This window comes from Streptopelia decaocto (genome assembly GCF_964273445.1).
Source record: "Streptopelia decaocto genome assembly, chromosome: 8".
NCBI lineage: Eukaryota > Metazoa > Chordata > Aves > Columbiformes > Columbidae > Streptopelia > Streptopelia decaocto.
The window spans coordinates 5,603,306-5,627,955 of record NC_138662.1 but is presented as its reverse complement, the minus strand read 5'-3'; the positions used below and the strand labels follow the sequence as shown (position 1 = coordinate 5,627,955).

At 43.8% G+C, this 24,650-nt stretch overlaps 1 protein-coding gene across 4 annotated transcripts in view; it reads right to left on the bottom strand.

The window, feature by feature from the left end:
• The window catches only part of STAB1 (stabilin 1), a 58,104-nt gene that overhangs the window by 20,557 nt on the left and 12,897 nt on the right, over positions 1-24,650 (bottom strand). For 3 of the 4 annotated variants that reach the window (XM_082060114.1, XM_082060116.1, XM_082060113.1), the window contains 29 exons: positions 24,325-24,521; positions 23,978-24,111; positions 22,425-22,552; positions 21,186-21,277; positions 19,505-19,627; positions 17,793-17,939; positions 15,931-15,993; positions 14,875-14,988; positions 14,477-14,530; positions 13,003-13,083; positions 12,544-12,702; positions 11,602-11,664; positions 10,135-10,236; positions 9,071-9,157; positions 8,595-8,706; positions 7,868-8,051; positions 7,514-7,607; positions 6,444-6,602; positions 5,436-5,531; positions 4,974-5,069; positions 4,629-4,676; positions 3,665-3,795; positions 3,168-3,279; positions 2,862-2,939; positions 2,379-2,480; positions 1,796-1,903; positions 1,181-1,312; positions 859-987; positions 15-71 (listed from right to left, as the gene is read on the bottom strand). In XM_082060114.1, coding sequence (XP_081916240.1) covers positions 15-71; positions 859-987; positions 1,181-1,312; positions 1,796-1,903; positions 2,379-2,480; positions 2,862-2,939; positions 3,168-3,279; positions 3,665-3,795; positions 4,629-4,676; positions 4,974-5,069; positions 5,436-5,531; positions 6,444-6,602; positions 7,514-7,607; positions 7,868-8,051; positions 8,595-8,706; positions 9,071-9,157; positions 10,135-10,236; positions 11,602-11,664; positions 12,544-12,702; positions 13,003-13,083; positions 14,477-14,530; positions 14,875-14,988; positions 15,931-15,993; positions 17,793-17,939; positions 19,505-19,627; positions 21,186-21,277; positions 22,425-22,552; positions 23,978-24,111; positions 24,325-24,521 — 3,182 coding nt within the window. The remainder of the gene's footprint in view (positions 1-14; positions 72-858; positions 988-1,180; positions 1,313-1,795; positions 1,904-2,378; positions 2,481-2,861; positions 2,940-3,167; positions 3,280-3,664; positions 3,796-4,628; positions 4,677-4,973; positions 5,070-5,435; positions 5,532-6,443; positions 6,603-7,513; positions 7,608-7,867; positions 8,052-8,594; positions 8,707-9,070; positions 9,158-10,134; positions 10,237-11,601; positions 11,665-12,543; positions 12,703-13,002; positions 13,084-14,476; positions 14,531-14,874; positions 14,989-15,930; positions 15,994-17,792; positions 17,940-19,504; positions 19,628-21,185; positions 21,278-22,424; positions 22,553-23,977; positions 24,112-24,324; positions 24,522-24,650) is intronic. The other variant, XM_082060115.1, reaches the window with a different exon arrangement.

Genomic DNA, 24,650 nt, shown 5'->3' with positions numbered 1-24,650 from the left:
AATCAAAGACTCACCACAAGAACAGCTCCAGGAGGACACTTGATCCCCTTGTCACACTTGCCGCATCTTGCCTAGAGCACAGAGAAGAGGACAAGTCACATGTGTGCCCCCTACCCATGTCACACCAAGCCACTAATCTTGGATAACAAATGGTGCTGTACAGGCTGCTGGCTGGGACAAAGATGTATTTATCTCCATGGTTCAAGACAACAAAAGAAGAAAAATCATAATGCGTGACCCTTAGGTCTCCTAACAAAGACTTCACACAAGGTCTTATTTCTGCAATCCCACAGAAGAAACCCGAAGAGAACCCATGGTACAGCTCTCCTGAGTCTCTGGAGTTCCTTCATGCAAGGCTGTAAAATGCTTTTTTCCTGATCTGTAGCAAGGCTGGCTTGCCTCAGTCTGACCCTGTGATCTTCAGATGACCAAGAGCCACAGGGTGCATACAGACTGGATTTTGGCCAGGACTCCCAGGTAGACCACAGCAGTTCCTAGGGAAGCTTGTGGTCATGGCATACAAGAACCTGGCTGGATTCTCCTTCCACATCTGAGTATCTGGGAGTCCCTGCACCAGCCTGCCCCATGGCTGGCACTGTGAGAGAACCCCAACAAGTGAACTCAGCGTGATGTGCACAAGAGCTGCAGATCTGCTGCATTAGAAATAGAGTCTGAGGTTAGGAGGTGCCAGTCTCCATCATGTCCCATCTCACATGAGGCCCATCTGGGGTCAGACTACAAACTACTGTCTCATCCACGTGGAAGAGACACTGTAGGTCTTCTGCTATTCATCAGTTTGGTTCAGTAGGTGGAGAAACCCTGTGAAAAGGTGGTCAGCTCCTTGGTAATCATCATTACCTTTTCTATGGTGGTGGTATTGGCAGTGCAACGATTCTTCTGTATCTGAAGGACCTGTGAAACCCCAATCAGCATGCCGTTCTTTGTCTCAATAAATTTTCCATCCAAAGGAATATTATTGACAAACTTCTGCAAAGGAAAAGGAAACAGCTGAGATAATAACCTTCAACTCCTTTTTCATGGATTGCTGAACAGCTGTCACACAGTCCCAGCAGTTAAACTCTAAGAGCATCCAAAAGAGACATGGGTGTATGCAGCCATCAGCCTTAGAAAATGATAGGTCTAGCCAGGTCCTCAAATGGCAGGAGTCTTCCCTGCTTACCTGGGTGCTGTTCTGATAAAACATTAGCCAGTAGGAGAGTCCTAACATGCTGTTCTTATGGATTCCACTTCTCAAGTCTGCAGGTAAGAGCTTCTCTCCCAGTATGACATGGTATTGCACTGTCTCGTTGTCCTAAAGCCGCAAAAAACCCACATCTTAGACTACAATTCAGTCAGAGCTATGGCATGAGAAGAGTTCCTAAGCAATCTGTGACAGCTAATTAAGCTCACAGAGCTTAGTAACTCCCTATCAGAGATGACTGATCACAGCTGATGACTCTGTTACTGGACGAAGTCATAAACCTTTCAAAAGGTTCAGAGTTGCCACAAACATGCCACAGCCAGACAGAAAGGGGAACGTGTTGTGCCATCTATCCACATTCAGATCTACTCGGAAATTTGAATTTAGAGTCCAAATATTCTTTACAGATCCCATTGCAACACCTCAGGAAACCCTCTCATTTCTCTCTGCCACATTTCTTCTAGCGTTTAACATCAGATGTGCTTCTCCTCTCCATGCTCAAATCAACTGAACGCAAGTTTATGACCTGATAGTGTACATGTCCCTGCAATTACTGCAATACATATTCAAACTGTAAGCAAGCAGTCAGCTTACCAACTGTGTCACATTGGCAGCATGGCAGTACTCCTCAATGGAATTATTTCCAGGAACAAAAACTGTATATTTTTCAGAGGACTCAATTTTTCCAATGAGCTGGTATTGCTAAAAAATGTCCAAACAGTAGCATTAGCAATTACACTTGTACTCATTAGAAACAAAACCACACATGAAATCAATTACAAAGGCAAGAGCGCTAGAGGAAATGCTTGAAAACGGGATATACAACTTCTACACATGTCTAATCACTTGTTCCTCCTCCTGGGCTTCTCGATTATGAACAAACCTTCCTCTTCCTCCAGGTTTCCCTGCCCTGTACAAGCAGGAGAGAGCCTGCAGTAGACAGGTTGCCTTCCACTGTAATAACACGCCAGTGACGCAGAGACCTTACTGCAAGTATGTAATCCTTTGGTTGCTCAAAAGAGCTTTCCTAGAAGAACACTCTGGAACGGAAGGAAACTATTGGTCTATCTTTTACCACCAGGCAGTCCAAATTTTGACCCACCAATAAGGGGTGAGTTGGGCATTTGCTCAAAAGACAGTTCTGTAAACCACAACAGTGCTCATGTCAACTGCTTACCTGTAGCAAGTCCCTGAATATGCTGAATGAGGCAACTGTCTCCAGCTGTTTCTGCAGACCTGGAGGACTCGGTGGGACATCTCCTGAAGGTGGCAACAAAACCTGTGGAAAAAGTGAGTTCATAAACAAGACTGGGCAATGGACTCTGGGGGAAATCACATTAAACTCCTGCTCTGCTTGCAAGAAAGGCAATTAGGAATGGCCTCATTTTACACAATTCTGCAATAGCCTTAACTCTTCTTCGGTCAGTCAAGAGAAGAGGAACTCCCCTCCTGCTTGCCCCAGAGACAGATATTTTAAACATTAAACACTGCTGCACAGGAAACATCTGTCAGGACCTTGTGACAACCAAATATATTTTTGCCATCATATCTCTTCCTAACTGTCCAGACGTGTATTTCTCCTTGGTCCCATCACAGATGCTGCAACACAAGCCTGCTGCTACCACTGCAGCATTTCCCAGTATCACATGTACCAACATACCTGACTGAGGATGTGAATAATGCCATTGCTGGCAGGGATGTCGCTGACAACTATACTCGCATTCTGGATGTTTAATACCTGCAAAAGTATCAGAGGAAGAAGCAAAAGGATTAGAAATTGACAAGCAAGTTCAAAACAAATATATAGTTCATTGAAGGTTGTACATGAATTGCACAGGGTACAATTTTTGAAAGAGGTCTGAGTTTGAGGGCAACAGGGTCCCATCCAGGCTCCCCACTGGATACAGCAGCTCTTGAGCAGTTTAATTTGATCCTGGTACATGCACATTATGTAAGAAACCCTTACGCCGTTCCTGGTGTTTATCTGCCATCTGGTCTGTGGGTTGAGTGTGGGTAATTCTGGCCTGTCGTACTTCTTGAGCTTTTCACCACTGAAGATGCCTTCAATAAAGTGAGCCCTGAAGGGAACAAAAGCAGGTAGAAAAGAAAGAAAAGATTTGGGCATTGTTTGTAATAACAGAGAGGTAAGACCATACCACCCAGCATTCATGTCTCTCACATGAAGCAGTTGAGCAGGGAGAGAGAATGACAGAGGGAATTACTTGTCCTGATGCCATCTGCACCTACATGACAGGGAAAATCTCTCTTTGCAAATATATGAAAAATAACCCACTTCCCATAGTCTGCAGTCTGCTCTGTTTTAAATGCCTGCTAGATATTTAATCTTGCTCCTATATTTATCTCAAGATAACTCCTCATTGAACTTGTACAAGCAGAAATCCAGCTCATGGCTTTGTTACTGTTGTTTGGCAATATAAAGCAAAGGCAGGAGTCTCCTCGTACCTGACTAAAAATGGCAGCATGTAGGGGGTCAACCAGAAATCTTTCTCAGTCTTGCTCAAGTTTTTGATAGCTGCCTCCGATGGCACCAGGACAGTGACATTCATTCCTGCTGGGATGCTGAAGAGAGACTTCTGTTGTCCAAAGCACAAAAATGAACAAATAAGACATGCCAGCACCACTTCCATACCACAAAATATAATCAACAGTCATCTCGCGTATATGCTCCAGCAGCGCAGCAGGGTCTCCTGTGCATGGCGGGTAAATGCTGTTGGCAATCAATGAAGGCCACAGATGGTTTAGCCAAAACAGTTGTCACCTGTTTCCCAAGGGAAAACCTGCTGCTTTAAGCCCTACTTTCATATTTCAATTAATCTTCAAACCCATTCAAGCATATCCATAAACCCTTTCTGAACCCTCAACATCAGTTTTGGGGGAAGGATCAAGATTACTCCTGGCAAAGGCACTGTATGCAGCAGGACAGGTAAGCTAAAGCTCCATTAGACGTGTACATCATAGCATGCTTCCACAGACTTGCTGCAGTCCACAAAGTGCCTCTACTATTGCCACACCAAGACCAGGAAGCAGTAACAAGGAAAGGAACTAACATGCAGTCTAACTTCTCAAAGCATGCTCTTCTGAAACATAGCTATTATAATGCTACCCCTTTTTCTTTCCCTTCTGTGCTATTTTATGATGGCCAGGAGTTACAGATGATATAACCACAAAATTAAGTGTAACATAGACCCAAGCCCCCCAAAACACACTCAGTATCCTCACTCTTTCACAAAATACAGGGCGTTTCTACACGCCTCCTCTGTAACAATTTCACCTTTGCTGTTGTTTTGTTTTTCTCTAATGAAAAAGATAAACAGAGTTACTCTTTCTCTAGCAGCAGGTTTTTTTGTTTTTTTTTTTTTTTATTTCTATAAACTTACCCCTGCAGGCATCCCATGGCTGTTCTTACCTTAAGCCAGTCATAGAATCCTGCAAAGTGGGAACTCCTGGCCAGCTCCTTCCAAATAGAAACAACAGAAGGGTTAACCCCTGCAGGGCTGGGGGACCCAGCTGGGGGAAAGGAGCCCTTTGCAATAACAAATCTGTCAATAACAACTTAGAAATTATTGCCAATGGTTTCACAAACACATTGGCCTTGGCACCAGTTCTGTTTCTGTGGCCTTGGGCAGGCACACGTGCTGTCAGGCTGGTGCTGGGAGAAGGAGTCAACTCAGGTAACATGGAAAAGGAAGGTAAGAGCAGAGCCATTTTTCTCCAATATCAAGAAGACTTCAGACATTTACTTTTAACTCACTTTTAGAATGTCCCCATAGCATGTCATGCCATCCCCCATGTAGCCTTGAGGGCAAGTGCAAGATCTCTCTCCTCCTCCAAGGTGTAAACACGTAGCCTGCAAACACAAAGAAAGAAGAAATTTGAGAGCAAACATGAATTATGTACTGTTACAGCTATCTAGGAATTGAGTTCTGGCCTCCCATGGCGTGGGCTAGAGGACCACACAGAAGCACCTTCCTCCTATTGCCTTTATGGTGGCACTGAAATGATACCTCGTGCAGCAAAGCCTAGGTGATGGCTTTGATTATGTGAACTCACAAAAATCAGAGGATCCATCTGGGTAAATCAGGGACCAAACCTTTATAAAACCTCAGTGGCATGCCAATAAGATGGCATGCAATTCTCTTAATGCCATGGCTGAAAAACCTCTGTCAGGGAGCAGAGGAACCTCCACTGCCATGCCAGTGGTTTAGTTACTCACCAAGTCATGGCAGCCACCGTTGTCCATGAGGCATGGGTCGATTGCATCACAGTTGTGGCCATCACCAGCATAACCCCTCTTGCAGACACACGTGCTCTGCAAGAAAGAGACATTTCAATTTTATAGACCTATCAGAGCGTCCCCATTTGCTACCCAAAAAAGGCCTAAGGCAGCAAAACCTATTCTTAATAAATTATTTTCCCAAGTTTTCTTCCTCATCCCTCAAGACCTGGAATTGTGGAGATATTTACTTAGCAGGGCATCATCTTCTACCACAGCACACATGCTGCCTGATTACTCAAGCACATTAATCCTTTGTGCTGTTTGGCTTGGGGAGCGTCACTCAAAGATGATGATTTCCATCTTTATTTCCAGCTTTTCAGGGAATGACAAAGACTCAGTGAATGGCAGAAAGAGAGGAGGGGTTAATTTCAAATCTTCCTGCTTTCAAGATAGCTAGGACAGCACTTACACATCACACCTTGCTAAAATCTGCTAAAGGTGTGACACCTTTTTCAGGACATTGTCCAATGCTCCTCTGGCTCATTGGAGAGAAGCACCTTGAGAAGCAGCATCCTGAGTAGCCACTTCTGTGAGCCCTCCTCCGATGTCAAAATGCCCAACTGCCAGCCCAGCTCCCTCCACAGACTATCTGAACAGCTCCACATGCTTTTCTGTAGATTTTAGCATTGGCCAGAGACAACACTGTGATCTGGGAACAAGGAGGACACAGTAACTGATGCCTTATGCCGAGCCATATTCTGGAGTGTAGTCTCTTCCCTTTGCTGCATGGAAGTTTCAGAGTAGAGCAGCAGCCTCTAACATATCAGTGGATCTCACCAAATGCAAGCACACTATGTGGTTTTAGCTGTAGCCAGTGTTTCTGGCAGCAGACAAGCAGGCTTTGCTGCTGTCCAGCCAAATCTCTACCTCTGGTGATCCCAGGACATCTCAAAGTACATAAGGAAATGTTAAGTTCACCATCAGACTGCTTGGCATTGATCATACCTGGCCAGGACCAATATAAATGCAGTCGGCGTTGATGTGACAGTTCCCTCTGCTCGCCAGCATGCAGTTGTCTATAGCCACACAGGCCTTCCCATCCCCAGTCCAGCCCGTGTTGCACTGGCAGGTGGCGGTACCAGGGCCTGTACTGGTGCACACGGCCTCCGGGAGAAGGAAGAGAAAAAGAATGACACTCAGCAGAAGAAGGGAGGGAGTGTGTTGCAAATACAGCAACAAATCTCCATCAGATTCTGGAGAGTTTCTGAATGACCAATTCTGATTGCAGTACTGGGGGGTGGATGCATCTTCTCCGGAAAAGTCCTATACAACTTCATAATAAAGTGACTCTGGAAACATTTAGTGTTTTCACAGAGGCAGACACTTGTGTCTATGGTGGCTCAGAACTCCCAGAGTATTCTCTACCATCCTGCACAGTTCTTCCATTACAGATGAAATATTCCCTGAAGAGGAGAAGCACAATCTCCTGCCTGGACATGTGGTGTGGAATCAATGATGGAGGGCAGATCACCTATCCAGTGCCATCCTACTTCCTTCTACATGGACCAGTGTATTCCTCTCACTGAGGGGTCTAAATTATGATGAGGTCTGACCATTTGGCAGTCATTTCCATCATAAAGCACCACAGGTTTTTACTAAGGATAATAATGTAGTGTTGAAAGGATAATAATGTAGTGTTGATTGTTACTAGAAATATGAGTTGGAGCTCATAGCTAAGCTACAGCCTGAACAGAGAAAAATAGAGAAACCAACAGACGTTAGAAGAGCTTGAGGGGAAAATAAATAGAAACCAGAAATTATCTGTATAGCTAATCTCTATAGCTGCCAAAATATTTGGTGCAAACCAGTCAAACTCTCACTGGAGTGTCGCATTTTGGCACCAACCCAAATGATTGACACCTTTATGATGACTGTCATGGTATCTGTTACTGTACCCCATCTCACAGACAGGGAAAGTTATCACACAAGATGTGTAACAGTTCCAGGAGTCCTGGATCCCTGCTCTGATTGATAGGAGCTGCTTCTCCACACTTCAACAATCTGACCCCACTTACATTCTGTGAACAGCCTCCTCGTTCTGGCTGACTGCACAGGTCAATGGGCTGGCAGGAAAACCCATCACCTTCGTATCCGTCCATGCAGATGCACCTTGAAAGTATAGGCACAAAAGGGACACAGATAGAGCAGGCCATCTGAAAGCCAGCAGAGAGCAAAAAGGCAGTTTGAGCCTCTCAAGCACGCAAGAACCTGTATTTGCTTTCTAGAAGGCTCGCTGCATTACTCAAACAATCCTGTGCACCAAATACACAGAGATACATACACAATTACAGTGCTGGCAGCCTCACAGCTGCTGTGTGCCTGTACAATGACCGTGTGCGCACTTGAATGTATATGCCAGAAAGACTGACCTTGCTGTGTCGTTGAGGCTGCAGACAGCGTTCTGGTGGCAGTACTGGGACAGCCCGCTCGGGCCACAGTTCTTGGAGGTCTTGTCACAGAATTTCCCGGTATAGCCTTCCTTACAGGACCAGGACTGACATACGCCACCACTGCCAGGCCTGTTGTCACAGACACCATGGACACAGCCACAATCTGTCGAGTACATGGAGTAAGATCAGTAACTGCAGAAAGTCTAGAATCCACCACAGTGATGGCATTTTGTAGATTCCTAATTTTCCTTCACAACCTCTTCTGACACCAAATATCATCCCAATTATTTCTCACAGAGGGATGTCTGCTTAGAGCCATCTGTCATACCTCAAAACCTGGCCATAGAACAGATCCTCTGACTGCCTGGGCCCATATTTTTTATAGGCTCTAAGGACAGGCTCAAATTTAGGCTATCAAGCTCAAGGTTCTTCTCAACTAGGAAAGGAAAATGTCTTTTTTTTTCCCTAGCAGAAGAGATCTAAATCAAAGCCCCACACCTAAATTTGGCCAGTGTTTCGAAGACCCTCATCACCGCTGTCATATCAGCCATGTTGTCTCCACTGTTGTTTGAAAGGACACCCATGATGACATTTCTGTCACTTCTTTCATGACACTGGTCTTGCCAGAAAGGAATCCAGTATACACAAATCTGCACTATATCCTTGCCTTACATTTTCCTCTAGTCTCTCCATCAGAATTACCGACCTTCATCACAGTTCTCGCCATGCTTGTTTGGGTTTGAACAGATGTGGCAGGCTATTCCTTTGAAACCTTCAAAGCAGTGACAGTTGCCATTCCCTTGTATGCCATCACTGCACTGGAAGGAAAACAAAAAGAAAACCACAGTGACTGAAACTCAGGGAACCCAGGCAAAGCCAAGGCATTAATATCTATCAAAGGCACTTTGATACTTGCAGTAAAAAAATACTTTGAAGGGTGGTGGCTGTAATACAAAATCCCGCATAGCCAGAGCTGTCCCCAGCAGCCATGACATGATGCACATTAGAGCTCAAGACAGAAAACCCACTGATGAGCATATGCCATTCTCCCTTGATCTTCTGCTGCCACTGATGTGGGCTTAGCCCTGGAGCACAAATTCTAAATTGTACTTATCGACAACTACACTCTTTAACAGTCCTGTCTCAGCTTCTCATTGGAACAGCAGGAACTTTCATGCTTACATTTCCCCGGCCATAGCACGGATTGGAATATCCCCCGGGGCATGGCATGCAGTCTGGACCAAAGAATCCTTTGCAGCATCCAGGTCTCTGAAACAAAATTAAAATTGGTAAAGTATAACGTGACTTAATAAGAATTGCCAGGAGTAGTCTTGCCCTCACAATTCTGAAATCCTGGTCCTCCTTACCAAGGACTGAAATGACCTGTCTCATTTGGCTTCTGTGTTTGTAGGAGCTCCTGCACTTAAATTATTTTTCAACAATATCTTTCTGCTTATGGCCTATTTTTCTCAGAATAAATCATTATTTCCTGCTCCCTCTCTGACTTCAACAAATACAGTCCCTGTTTTCTACGAGCTTTTATTTCTTTAATAGTGCTGGCCCACTCACTCCTACTATAACCATGCTGAGGACTGCGTTCCTTTGGAAGAATGTAGCAGTTCTGGACCACAGGCTTTGTCACAACTGACCAATGGGAGAACAATCACAAGACAAACAGCAGCATTTAATGACACAACCACAAATCATTCCGTGCAGTTGGCACTGTGAGAACTCAGGAGGTCCAGACAAACGTGAGATCCATAAGCTCACTAAGAGCAACTTTCCCAAACCATCTGACAATTTTCTATAAACAGGATGCAATCACTTCACAGTTTATGGCACTTTCTCTGTGCTCAGCTTCCTTAGGGAGACACACTAAAACCAGTGCACTCTCAGAGAAAACGTGCCACAGCTGACACTGCAACATTTGACTCAAGGCTTCCTCCAGCTTGGCTGGTCACAACTAGTGTGCTTTATTTTATTTATTTGTTGTACTCGGGTTTAACTGAGCTGCTTTCTAACATTCACAGCAGGTTGGTGCCCTGTGTTTCCTCTGTGTTTGCCACAGAGAAAGCGGGCAGCCCATTCATGTGACGGTCCTGGGGACAGCCCTTTGCACAGGACAGCTTTCTTCTCGCTCCCATCCAGCCCTGCCTCAGTTCAAGGAGTCAGAGCTCTTCTTGATGAACAAGGAAGAGCAACACTGAGCTCCTTTCAAAGGGAATGATGTCTTCCATCACACTCACCGTGACGGTTTGACTGCAGTACCTGGCGCACCCCTTCTTCAGGACATTCAGGCCTTGGGGATCATGGATGAAGACACATTCTTTTGGAGATAGCATTGGTTCCTGCATGAACAAAACAAGTCGTCAGCACTGTAACCATCCTCCCCACTCTTTTTTGCTGCAGGGAGCAACTGTGTCTATCTCTGAGCTGAGGAAGTTCACAGAGGAGCCAAGGTGAACAAGATACTGTCATGGCATGCCTTGTCAAGAAAGAAGGAACACAGCAGCTTCCTCTTGCTCCCAGCAGTCCTCAAGTCTGAGCCAAGGTGCTGCCCTTTTGTTCTGATAATAGTATCTGTGATAACAGAGAGAGTGAGAGTAGGGGGAGAGGGTAGGGAGAGACGGCGAGGATGGGGGGGAGAGGAGACAAGGGGGAGAAAAGGGCAGGAGGAGGAGAAATAGAGGGTAAGAAAGAGGGGAGGAAAGAGGCAGGAGAGCAGGGGGACAGCAGCAGGGAGGGGAAGTGGGGAAGAAGGGGAATAAGAGAGAATGAAAGAGTGAGGGAGAGAGGGAGGGAAAAGAGGGAGGTGTGACAGAGAGAGTGAGATGGAAAGGACTGCAAATAATTTTGGAACAACGCTCAGTGACCTGTCATGGAGTTAGACGGGGTAGAACTGGGCGCCAGATGATGCTGGCCTCACCTGCCTCAATCAGAGAGGAAAATGAGCAACTAGTTGTTTTGCAGAACTCTACTTCAGACATTCATGCCGAGACCACATCAGCAATTTCTCCTGCAAGTCAGATCTCTCAGAAGACACCCAACAGTTAACAGTGGTGAACACCTCTCTGACTTTCACAAACAACATCTTGGGCCTGGCCTTCACATGAGGATTTCCTGGAGCTTGCTGTTCTGCTAAACTCAGCATGGGATAACTCAAACAGCACCCAGCTTCCTCCTCCTCCTTACTCCACCTTCAGCTAGTTCTGCTCATCTATGAATGAACAGGGAGCACAGGCCAAGAACAAATTGTTTCTCACCCTCCGCAGTGCACAAAGCTTGTTGTGATTCTCTGGCCATAATATAGGCAGTGGTAGCACTGGATGGTACTAGAGGGATCAAGCTTGGTTCTGGCAGTCTGGAGGGGCTGGCACACTCAGCACACAAGCAGGAAAGCTCTGCCTGAGCCAGAGCAGAAGCGCTAAAAGCTGCAAGTCTGGCATTTTATTTAGCCCAGACTGTCTCCCAGCTCTCTTCACTGATTCAGCAAACAGCCTTCAGAATAAGAAATAGCACAGAGAAGTTAGTGGGTGGCAGTCTGGGATCACACAGCATGGATATGTGATGAGTACATTTCCTCTAACAAGCTTCTCTACTTGTTGCCTTCCCTGCTCTCTACTTGAAAGTGGCTTGGGCGAGAAACTGTCTATCAGTATGGCTGTAAGTCATCATGCAAAGAAGAAACCAGCGAAATAACCACAAATATTTACCATTTCTCTGCTGCCAGGTGGGCAAATGCTGTTGTTGAGGGCCTCACAATCCACACAAGAGCCCTGTTAAAAAAACAAGAAGGGAAAACTTAATCTTCTCAAAGAAACCCATTTTCCATGACAAGAATGTTACAGAGCTACTTACTGCTCCCAATATATATCCAAAACATCACAACATGTATCAGAAACATTCCTAGGAGAGAGTTTCCACACTCTGGAATGGGGTAAGTTTATCACCTAAATAAAATGACTCCTTTGTCTCAGGAGATGCTTGCACCTGACTGCAAGATGGGGTCTGTCTCCAGCCTGTGGGTCTGTCAGCCCCTAGTCGGGCAGCTCTGCTGCAGAACACTTTGGGCATCCATGCAGCTGGCCTCACTAAACCAGCAAGTTGTGTGGACCCTCTGGCCACTTAGGATTAACTGTGTCTCTCCAAATCAGGTACCTCTTGCCTTTTCAGAGCCTCATCTTCTTTCTTCAGTAACCTACCAATGATCAAATTGTGGAGCAAACACCTAAAATAAGGTACACACAACTGTCCAGGTGAGCATATGGCACAGCATTTGTAGCTCCTGCTACTGAATGACTGCTTCCCATCCAGACTACAGGACACCAATGGTGATAGTGATGGAAATAAAGCGTTGTCAGCTGAGTTTGCAACTATGGTGTGAAGATCATATAAGGCCTCATGAAAAGGCAAAGGTACTTGCGGGTGCAAGGGAAAAACAACCTACAGGGAAGATCTGTTGATTGCCAGCAAAGGGGTGCCAAGTGCTAGCAGAAGAAACACTGGCAGGGCTGATACTGCTTAAGTTCACATCGGGGGACCTCTCAGAGAGAACACATTTCCCAAATGCAACTTGCACAGGTTGCTTTTGTCCTTGCAGGTGAGTGTGGGGTCTACAACAACTGCCAGCCTGAGAATGGGAGAAGCTGACTTACCATCACAATTTTATGTTGCTCTTCATTGCATCTGTGAGGCAAAATGGGAATTATTGAAGGAGGGATGAAGATGCCATCCAGCATATGAATAATACCATTTGATGCCACAATGTCTCGCATGCTTAAGGGTATCCCTGGTTCATCCATCAGAATTCTTCCCTGATGCAGAAACACATATAATTTATCTGCATTTTAGCCTGTTAGACTGTATAAACTATGTAAAGCCAATGCAGGAAACAGATGGTACACAACATCAAGTACAACCACACAAATGGTCAGGCATCTTAGTGGAGTCACAGGCTGGATAAGAAACAAACTAATTCAATGACCTCGTTTAAGACTAGTTTTGTAAGCAGAGGAAGAAGGAGAGATGGGCTGAAACTACGTTGTTCAGAATGACATCCAGACTTTCTCCTACCTCAAGAGGTTTTGCCCAAAAAGGTTTTGATTAATACTTACATCTGCACTGATGTTGATGGTGATTATCTGGTTTGCCATGGTAACAATGTGTGGCATCATTATCAGTTTCTCTACAGTCACCTGAAATAAAAACACAAGGGGACAGCACCATGAAAACGCAGGGTCATTTTGGAACACTTTACAGGTCCTTCCATGATTCCTGCTGCTTAAAAAACATTATTAAGGGGACTTTAATGCTTACATTTCACAAAATCCCTTAAACAGAAACAATGGGTCAGAGGGAAATTCAGGACTTTGTGTGAATTGTTTGCAATACCACAAACACAGCAGTGCTGTGGCAGCAGCCTTGGTTTTAATTCGTTGTGTAACAGTCCAGCACAGGTGAAATCAATTCTCACTAATAGTGTCTCTTAGTAATACAGCTGCAAGTAGGGTCAGACTGGGGATTTTCCAAGGCACATTTAACAAACAATGAAAGATCAGCCAGCAGCATAACAGAGAACATATTTTGACTTAATAAATAAGCTTATTTCTAAAGGCAGAAAACAGGTAAACTGCAGCTACTGTGCCAAGAAACTTAATGATTTGAGAAATTTTGAGAACCGAGACAATTGTTAATTTTGCATCCAACAGGTTATTGAAGAGTAGCTCAGCTAGTCACCATGTTGTTATTCATGAATTGCAGACAAAACTAGCTTTTGCTGTTTTGTCAAAGTGTTGCTAATTTTCTCTATTGGAATTAGGAAACTTACAAGGACTGACATTTGCTTCTCAGTAAAGAATGGGGATAATATTGGCATTTCTTGATGAATGATATTGTACCATTTACCATATTGCTTGAGTATTCACTCCCTTCACAAGCTTTGTGTATAACCTTGAACATTTCACTTGTTTATCATATAAACCAAAGCATCTTGTTGAGGCACTGCATTGATTTTATTTACCCTGCCACTGCAGTACACAGCACTGTTGGTGCAAGAATTGGCAGTATCGTTTCAGACCACAGGCTCACTTGCACCTGTTCTCCATCTCCAACTTCAGCCAGTGCTGGAGCCCAAGGAGAAAGGAAAAGGAGCAGGGAGTTTGGGCCAATTCTTTCTTTGGCTGTAAATTTTGTGTTACTGCTATTAGTGTTTTAGGGAAACTGCAGGATGGAGAGTTCATAATTAAGGTGCACTCCTAATTAATAGTTTAACAAATTAAAGTGATAAGAAGAGCGTGTTTGCCTGCAGCAAATTCTGCTGGACAATATTTTGATTGTAAAGGCCACCCAATTAGGGAGGAAACTCAGAGATTTGTGATGGAAGAGCACAAGCTCTCCTTTCTGGCAACCACTTTCATGGTAAACATTTTGCATCATCAGATCCTGAATCACATCTTTGCTCCTCCAGGGGAAGCCCAAGAAGTAGCAGCTGAAGTCATCAACAGTCCAACCTCTCTGCCAAATAACATAGTCGATAATATGCTGGCCCCAAAGACTCTGATTATCTGGACTTAGAGTTGCCTGCCTTACCGCTGCTGAAGTGTAGATATGATGTTTCACAAGTTCCTGAAGCTTATTTATGCCCTAAGGAAATAAGAGAGCATAACAATGAGATTATCTTTCAACCAATGATTGACAATGCCAATGTATATAGCAGTGAATTCACATGGCAAATAAGTTACTTTGTCTTTCCCTACCCATAGCCTGGGTGAGGAAAGAAAGCCAAGCATCATATTTAAACAATCTAGCTATCCATATTTCTCATTGCATGTTCCATCCACATTCACTTCTCTCCCAAACCCTTACAGAAACAGACAGTTTAGCCGTCCCCAGGAAGAGCAACACAGCTCAGATACGTTGCACAAGCCATTCCAGCACAGCCCAGTGCAACACAGCTCAGGATGCTTTGAAGCACTACAGGCTCTCACCTCTGTGAAAAGATAAATGAGCCTCCCATCTCTCAACTTGTCCACAGCATCATTGCTGGGTACAAACACAGTAAAGGGGCCTGGTCCATCTAGTATTGCAGGCAGGCCGCAGTTCTGCAAAAATAATAAAAGATTTCATTGTGGATCTAGCATGAGTTAGTGAGGGGTGTCTAACAGGAAGGGAGAGGAAACTCTAAGCAACCCACTAGAGGGAGAGCTGTTGAAAAGCAAACATATACAAGAAGCAATTGGACACCAAGGACAGACATGTAATCTGACAGAGGCATAAATGGCACAAAAATATAGCTTGGATGATTAAGCCACTGGTGTGAATGCAGCTAATGTGAGCAAGGGAGTACCAGGGTAATACTCCCTCTGTGCTTTAAACACACAAATACATATACAGAGATTAAAATTGTATTTTTGCCTCAGGAGAAAAAAAAGATAATCCAGTCTATAATCACAGTTGCAGTTAGTGAATTTTGTAAACAACAACAGCCAAAGAGCTGAAAACAGACAGACCAAGACTGTTGTGAGCAATGTCGGAGCAGATCCTGATGACTCTAATGGAGGCAAAAGGAAAATCAGTCTGTCCCTAGTAAAAATACCAACTAAATGAATCCCGGGCAGCAGCCTTAAGGGTTTATATCCTGAGGACTGCATTTATTTAGAGATCTACACCCAAAAAGCAGGTAACTACAATCTAGCTTGGCATGGACAGACATGAAACCTTCATTCTTTGTCCTGACAGTGGTCAAGAACTAAACATGCTTTGGAGAACAAACTCTCAAGAGAGGTGAAGGGGAAGCAGGTAGGAAAGTGGCATGTATGCTTGCCACTTGTGCCAGATCCCCTATAGATGTGAAAACTCCAATCTTCCATTGCATTTGCTTATAAAATACACAAAATAAGAAACGACACAGAAAAAGCATCCAGAAAAAAAGACGAATGACTGAGATGCATTTAAATGTTACTCAAAATACCCATAAAACTAGCAGCAGAATTTGCGACAGCAGCGCTGCCACACCTTCCCGGGGCAGACACACACACGCTTACCTCCAGTATGGTTTCAAATCGACTGAAGATCTCCATTGAAGCAAGGATCTGACCAATGGTTTTCTGCAAGAAGTTACAAAGAGGAAAAAAACACCTGGGGCTGAAGCAAGTTTTGAGCACAGACTGCAATACTTTTGGCCAGTTGATGTATGTGGTTTGCATGTAAAGATCTACAGAAGACCATCATCCTCAAAGTCTTCAAACCCTCTGTTTTGGACAGTTGACCTAGCAAGGACGAACCTGCAGCATCTTAGGCACAAACTCCTTCCCATGCACAACAAACCAGATTTTCCAGGGCACCATGCACTTGAGCACCCTTCTTTCTTCCTACTCCCAACTGCAGATTAAATTAAATGAAGAGGCGACTGCCCCCTGTCATTAAAACTAGAGAGACACTATTTGCTGCCATACAAAAATCAGTTCTGGGCTGGTAGGCAGTGGAGCCACCTGCAAATGAGCCCCAATGCTGAGAAAATACAATAAACATGCATATTCCTGAAAACACAGAGGAAACAGATGCCTTCCTTTTTGCCACATTGCCCATAAAGACAAAGGTAACAGGAGGAATGTCCCTTCAAGCATCAAAGCTTGTGAAGGGACTTGTCTGACCTTTATTTGCAGGAACCTGCATGGCTTTTTGGCAGAAAGTGCTTCCTGCAGAACACACAGAGGCAATGAACATTATTGCAAATGGACACAGGTACAAAGGGATTTGATGGCAAAAATGTCTCACGTGGTCACTGGCCTTCATTGCAAAGCCAACATCACAAGGGAAGGGAAAGTCTGAAGGAGTCCAGAGACAGACAAGCTCTTCAGGGAGCACTGTCACTGTCCTGCCATCCCAGAGCAGCTGCAAACCCTTCCAGAGAGGTACAGCTTCACCTCTGGACCTCAGACATTCCTTTTTGGAAAACATCCTCATGCAGGTCATAAGACTGAGAGCATCTTAAGTGACAGCAGATGTAAACATCAGTGATGGGCATGATCGAATCCATATGAACAGCCAGAACTTGTACAATTGATAGGCCATTCCCTGGGCACTTCAGCTGAAGAGCTACTGACACTTAACACTCCAACTGCTCTTTAAACACACAGAATACAACCATAACATTAAACAATCTAATTACAATGGTCTAACATAAGTGCAAACTACTAATAAAATCCTAACAAATCCAAGAGCTTGTGTCTTTCTATGAGTAATTTTTTTGCAAGGAGGTAGGAGGTAACAGGGCCTGCTTTCTGCATATAGAAACAATATAAAAATCCTCAGGCATAGCAATGTAGTAGCTATAGCAAAAACTTCTCCCAGCTAACAGGGAGAAGTCCTTGGCAGATCTTGAACCCGAAACCCTTACCCAGGGTCTTAAATTCAAGACATGACTTCAAAATGCAGAAGTCTAATTAATATTTGTCCCCATTTTACATATTTTTAATGCAAATAAAACTTTTACATTATCATTTAAAAATACAGTACAAACCAATTGAACAAAATCTCCATTTGATTTTTAAGAGAGCAATGTTTTTTCAATATTTATCCTGTAAGATACACCTTCTGTAAGACGCAACTGAAAAAGAGTTCATTTGCTATGGAGTGATCTTACTCCTGAAAGCAGAATTTTACTCATTCCAGCACTGTAAAAGCATCACTGTGAGGTCCGTTTATGCAATGCTATTAGCTAATTTTAATTATATGCTGACATAATAGTGCCTAATAGGCCTTATCAGGAGTTGAAAACAAAATAAATAGCCTTTTCTCTTTAAAAAAGCCTCTCTGATCTGAACGTTTAATGACAAAAATAGATTTTTTTAAAGCATTCATTCTGCTATGCCATGAAACAGAAGAAATCTGAATGTCTGTGTACCTGTGAGTTTCTGAGGTTGTCCATGCTGGTTTTTTTCCTTAGGGTGTTAACTATATGTATGATGCCATTTGCTGCTGGTAAGTTCGACTGCAAAACATTGTACAGTTCCCCTGGCAGGTCTTGATATCGAAACGATGTGACATACGTCTGGACAATAAAAAAAAGTTATTTTCTTGTGGTATATGTGTTTTATCATGATAGATCTACAAATCACTGTTCCCTTCAGTGCTCTCTGCCTATGGATCAGCAAGGTGAAAACACAACCAGAGTCAGTCTGGAAAAAGTAAATTTAAGGGGTGGCCTGTGTATAAAACAAACATCCCACCTCTACTTGAGTTTGGGTAATATTTTGATCCTGGAGGGTACTTTTATTACAGAAAAAAGACCTAATCTGGAACAGTCAGCTCTAGAGTTAAGTTTGTCTGAGTGTAAACAATGCTTGATCCCAGCTCTGGATCACTAAAGGGCACAGTGACCACCAAGCAGCTGCTGCATCAGTCTGCCAAGGACAAGGAGAGAGGCACGGTGCCTCCTGCACAGGGGAGTACAGAATTTGGAGACAATCCTGGAACTACAACTTTGATTTCAACCTTTATTGGCTCATAGTGCCAAAAAGGAGTCTTCATAGCAGAGGTAAACCAGGCAGGTTCACTGAATTGTAAGGTACATATCTGGTCCTTCCATATTGTGTACAACCATGCACTGAAGTTGAGTACAGGGAGATGTTCAAAAGGTAACCTACAAACTAAGCATCAAGGTATTGGTGCTGCAGCTATAATCAAAGTTAGGGCAAGCACAACTTCCCCATGCTTTTCATTTCACCACATGCATTTCTTGAACTGCTCCTCCCTGTCCTGAACTTTAGTCCACATCACTGACGATTCTGGCTGAAACAAAGGAAGGGGAGGGCAGACTTCCCAGATCAAAGGACTCCTGAGTAAACAAACAGGAAAGAAATTTAAAAGGAGCGTCCACAAGCTCAGTTCAGATTCCCCAGCTCCAAATAGCGCTTTGTCCTTTTGAAGCATGCAGGGTGCATGTATTACGACCTAGACCTCGAGGCCAAGGCTGGATCCTCAGAGAGGAAACATACGGCTCTCCCTTAGTCAGCTGGGAGCATGCAAGCAGGAAAAGCGCAGGACGGAGAGAGAACAGTGGATGTTGGAAAATATGAGTCAATTTAAAAAGGGAAAAGGGGAAAAAAAAAAGCACTCCATATCAGAACATAATGATGAAAAACTCTTTGCTAGGACAACTAAGAAAAACAAAACAGAAAGAGGAGAAAAGAGAAACTGGAAGAGAAAATATTCAGCACGTGGCCAAGCCCAAGCACACAATCTCCAGGGAGAAGCATTTGGTCTGAAGAAAGACTTTGCTGCATCTTCCATGTCAGCCGCAAGGATACTGTAGCTACTAAAGGTGTAGGAAAAAGGTCTCTTCTCCAGAATATATATGCAGACCAAGGAAAGACCATTTACCAGTCAGATTCTGGCTAACTGGTTGTCTGCAAGACAGGAAAAGTGTTTGCTTGGGGTGTCTGGTCTTAAATCGCCTTGCTCTGGACTCCACAAAGGAGCTTGTTGTTCTGATTGCAGGCAGGTTGATTAGAGAAAAAGGTTTTCTGGTTAAGAAAGTGCACCAAGAAAACTACACTCAAGCTCCAGTCTGTCCTACATAAAAGCGCCAGCCCAGGACTTCAGGAGATCCCTTACCGGGCTATCAAATGTTAGCTGATGTCCAGACAAGGTCCACACAGTCTTGGCTTTTACCATGTCTTCTAACAAATGCAGACCAGGAACGATGTGCATTCTGCACAAATGCTCAGCAGTTGTATCCTTTGGGGAATAAAGACCACAGAAAGAAGATAAATCACATGTTCTTTCAAAAAACTCGTTTACTGAAAGAGCCATAATGCTACCTATGCCTCAGCTAACACAGGGGAATTCTTACAGTATGAGACTGAGCTGCCCTCTTCATTTTGGTTCACTGGAGCAGCAGTGTGGCAAATCTTTTGCTTCTGTTTGTGCACACACTCAAACACAGAGAGACTGATTAACTTTCCCGTGACTTCAGAGGAATCCCCTTGACAGAAACCTATCGGATTTGGACAATTTAAAAACTATCCTTGCATGCTCTATGTTATAAAACTTGCTGAAGCCTCCCATACGCAATCTTGTAGGTGGTCTAAGCTGCTGAATTTACATTTAATTTCTTCCTTTATTTCTGGGCTTTCCATCACTGATGTTTTTTTAAGATGATCCTGTGTCAATACTGATTTAGGTGGAACTGACCCTTATGGGAACAGGTAGACTAGATAACTCAGGGGCCTTTCCTGATGTATTTTCTATTAATCCAGAAGTTACTATGACTGAGGCACAGGGCTTGACTTGTGTTAGCTGAAACTTCTGCTCAACAAAGAGATAGCTCATGTCCCAGGCATCTGTAGGTTAGGAGTTGCTCCCTAGACTCTGTGAGTTCCTGCTGCTGCACAGATAGCTTTGCCATCAAGCAAAGGAATCATATTTCTAAACCAGTTGGAAATGTAACGTTCAAATGGGGTTGGTCTGTCTGGGTTATGTTTAAGACATTTACCTTCTCGTATCCAAGTGCTAGCTGCAAGCTAGCTGCCACCTGACACACAACGGGCACCTTGCCTAGCATGCAGTTAAAATCCCTACTGCTGCATTTGTAGCTCATGTGTGCTGATTTTTAGCTCTGTCCTGGGAAAATAGCGTATATACATTCTCACCCTAATGACGGATAGGCTGGTTGCAGGTCTAGCTGGGCAAAAACTACTGCAAAAGAACACAATTTAGTTAAAAAATTTTAAAAAAATAATGATATGACCTGCGGGACCTACTTGCTGAAGCCTAGAATTCTCAAACTCTTGTCCTGGCTCCCATAGCAATTTTCTTCAGCCCTTCCGTCCTTGCTTTCCCAATTAATAAAATGAGCTCTTCTGAAGAAGCTGACACCATACCCACACCTAGAGCCAGAGGCCCAAAAACCCATACTTTGATGAAAACCCCAGCCCCTTTTGAAATCCCTACCCTCAAGTAGTGAAAAGCCATTTAAAGTTTTGAGAACAGTCACACACAGGAGGTTTGAGCTTTAAATGAAGAATGGCCAGAAAAACTTACACTTCCTGACATTAAAAACATACTCTGTCAATATTGAAAAGAGAGATGTTTTAAAAATAATGTGAGAGATATAACACCCTCTATGGGACTGCAACTCAACCAGACAATGAAGAGTCTTCCTAAGAGATTGCTTCTATAAATACTGCCTTCCAAAGTTCCTCTCTCACATGTCAATCAGTTTTTACATGCTGCAGAACTCAGGCACGGAAGAATCCTAAGACAAGAAAAATTTGCAAAAACCAGGAAAACTTACGTTAAATTCCATGCTATCATGAATCAAAAGAAGGGATGGTACAAAGACTGTGAAAGGCCCGTATTTAGTCAGCAACACTGAGCAACCAGAAGCTGTAAAAAGAGTGGCAACATGAAGTAGTTATTTGACATATGGATTAACTCCAGCAATAATTATTCTTCTTGTTAACAGCACAATTCAAGCTACACATTTCTGGCCTGATGCAAGTAACTAGTACTTGTTTACAAGGAACCAGAGGGACTTTGGTATTGCTACCACAGCCCAGCTTGATTGCTAGGAGTTTTAAGCACATTCCCATGAGATTTCTGAAGGATTGCTGGTGACTTTGGTCCACTGCAAATCATTAGGTTTTAAAGTCCCACTGCACAGGATTTAGGAACCCAGAGATCTTCATGCAGTTGCCTGTAGCACAAATCATTATGGAAAATGTATGCAAAAAATAAGTGTTGGCCACAGTGATATCTAGCAGAGAGGGGTATTCACAAAAGCTAAGCTGAGTTTTAAGTCTTATCTCTATGCTCCTGTTAAGTTAGAGGAGACAGAGAAGACTGTGCAGAGGATGAGCTGGAGAAGGTTTCTAACATAAATATGCTTTGACATGAGCTAAAGTGTTCTCATTCTTCCCTTGGATTACAGCGAGGCAAGAATTAACCTTTGTAGATATTACTCCCCACTTGCAGTACATGGGTTCTAAAACAGAAAAGCAATTCCTCACTCAGGAAGTACCATGGAGTGTAGAATAAAGCCTTTTCATCTCTGTAACAGCCACTAACAAGTGCGTGCTGGCAAGGAGGCAGTTTAAGGGCTTTGTAGATGTTCTACTAAGTAGAGGACCTATGGCACACCAGGCTCAAGCATCAAAGCTAGAAAACTCGGTGACAGCTGAAAGATTGCTGAGCCTTCAACAGAGACACTGCGGGTGGAGGCACACTGGTGGTTCGGTACAAATGGGTTTGAATCACACCTCCAAGGCACATTTTCCTTCTTCTGCAGATATGGAACCTCCTTCACTGGGGCTGTTAAATACCTAATACACATCCACAGTGCTCTCTGCAACAGTCTACTCAGTTCACAGTCTGGAATGGGTAGTAAGAGTCCAGAGATGTGACATGCTTGATTTTGCAGCCCATGGTCATACACTGTGAAAAAGATCAATCACGCTGAAAACCTCTCAGCCTTTTCTGACACACTTGTCCCCACATTTGCCCCATTCCCCAAACAAATTCAAAAGACATTTACCAAACATTTTCCTGGCGACGCTTAATTTCCTAGCAAACCTTTCTCGTGAATTATGACGATTTATCTCACTCAAGAGATCTTTATAGCAACTTCTCCCATCTCCAATCTCCCCTTCTTTACACACACAGCTAAGAGACACAAATGGAACATAACAAACCATTATAAAACAGTTTGCAACACTTTCAACAAATGTGAGTGCAACATGTCAGTATCTACATTTGAAAGACAAATCCCATCTTTAAGGTGTAGGTGAGAGCACAGTAACTTCTGCCTAAACCAACAGGAAAAAAGATGCACTCTTCTGGAGTGCAAGCAAATTTGGACCTGCCCAAAGAGAACACAGATGCTCGGATACAATCAACATAAAGATTGTCTGCTTTAGCGTTCAGGGTACAGACAGCCACAATATATTTATTGACACCTTTCTAACTAGATATTCAGTCAGTACCAGTCATCACAGCATCTGAAAATTTGAGGTAATGCGTAAAAAACACAAGCTAAGGAACTATTTCCTACATTTTCACTATGTGACCCCTCAGCTTCAGTGAGAAGTGCCAGCTCAACCACATCAGTTAGCTATGGTTCATCTAAGACTTAATGAGAGCCCCAGACAGGCTAATGACTTTTCCAGAAAAGCTTATCTACATGTGAAAATCTCCGTCCTGATTCACACGGATTTCTAGTCATTACTCTGAGACTACTTAAGATCATTGGCCGATAACCATGTTTTTTCCCGTTTGGGTTTTGTCCAAGTATCGGCACTGCTCTCTCTGTTTCAGGGATGCAAAGACATGCGACACAGGGGAGGCATCTGACGTGACTCCAGCCTCAGAGGGCTGAGTGCCAGCTACTGGGGAACAGATCCACTGAGGCAGAGCCTGTGCTGAACACCGTGTCCTGCCCTTTGCTAGCGGATCTGCAGAAAGGGAAGCCACCGCGTTTCAGTTCTGGCTCGGAGCACACAATGAACAAGTGGATGCCAACAGTTTTAGCAGCAATGGAGAAGGAAGGGTCAAGGAAAGGGACTGCTCTTTCCCTCTTCACTCTCAGTGAAGCTCCACCTTTTCTTGGCAACACATGAAATCCTTGGTGTTTCTTCCCTCAACTTCCCCCTCCCCTGTCAATCTGCAGCTCTAACTAATTTCTTGCTTGCAGGCCCGAGCGGGAGGAGAGCCAAAGACAGCCCTCAGAATCAAATGTGGGCAAAGGTGACCTAACAAAAGTCATGTCTCCCTTTTAATGATTTATAGTTAATTTATAATACCCTACTACTACCACCAACTTAGGTAGCTACATTCCTATTTCACATCACAGAAGTCTCTGATGCCCCAGATTTAAAGCATCTTGTGACCCACACACCAAAATTTACAATGACTGATGTAAAACTCTTTACTTTCAATGGGCTTGTTACAAACAGGCTCTTCTCAAAAGATGACTCTGGTCCATTCTCCTCAGTTAGCTCTCAGTTTCTTCAAAATTCAGCTCCTCCAAACTCGGTTTCCATTCTAGCTGCAGAATAAGCTTCTTTAATAGCAATCTTTAAGCTGGCTTACCTAGGATACCCCTGGGAATTAATTTCACACGTAGAAGTCACGTCACAAAAATACTGCCGGCAACTGTTGGGAAATGCAGAACACTCAGACAAAGGAGGTCTCCTACTCATCCCAGGCTTGCAAACACAAGATGCCTAGGAGAAGACAACAGAGTGATTGCAGAGCTGCATGCATCATATTTTATCCAGTAAGTTACCCTACAAAAGAGCTGTCTGTTTACCCTTTGCAAAAGCTAAGGTGAGGAGAACACATTTGACCAACACAATGGTGTTCTCATCTGAAGAGCTTTTCATCTGGCCAGTTTTCAGACCCTTGCAGGTTGCCGACGTGCCGTCATTGCCCCTTACCTCTCCTGGACGTCTGTAGACACAAATTGTAGAGTTTTCTGGGCAGCCTCCATTGTTATCAACACAAGGGTTTATGGGCTGGCAAATCCTTCCATCTCCTCGATATCCTTCTTTGCAGGTACACTGATACTTTCGTGGTTCAAGAACCTTACACATGGCAAAGGGGGAGCACGGAGAAGCAGCACAAGGATCCTGAGCTGCAATTAAAGAGATGAGAGGTGAGAGTAACCAAATTTCTGTTTTCAAAACAGCACATACTGCAGCACAGCAGAATGCAAAAGGCCTGGAAAGAATGGAGTATAAGAAATTGGAACTAGATGATTTTA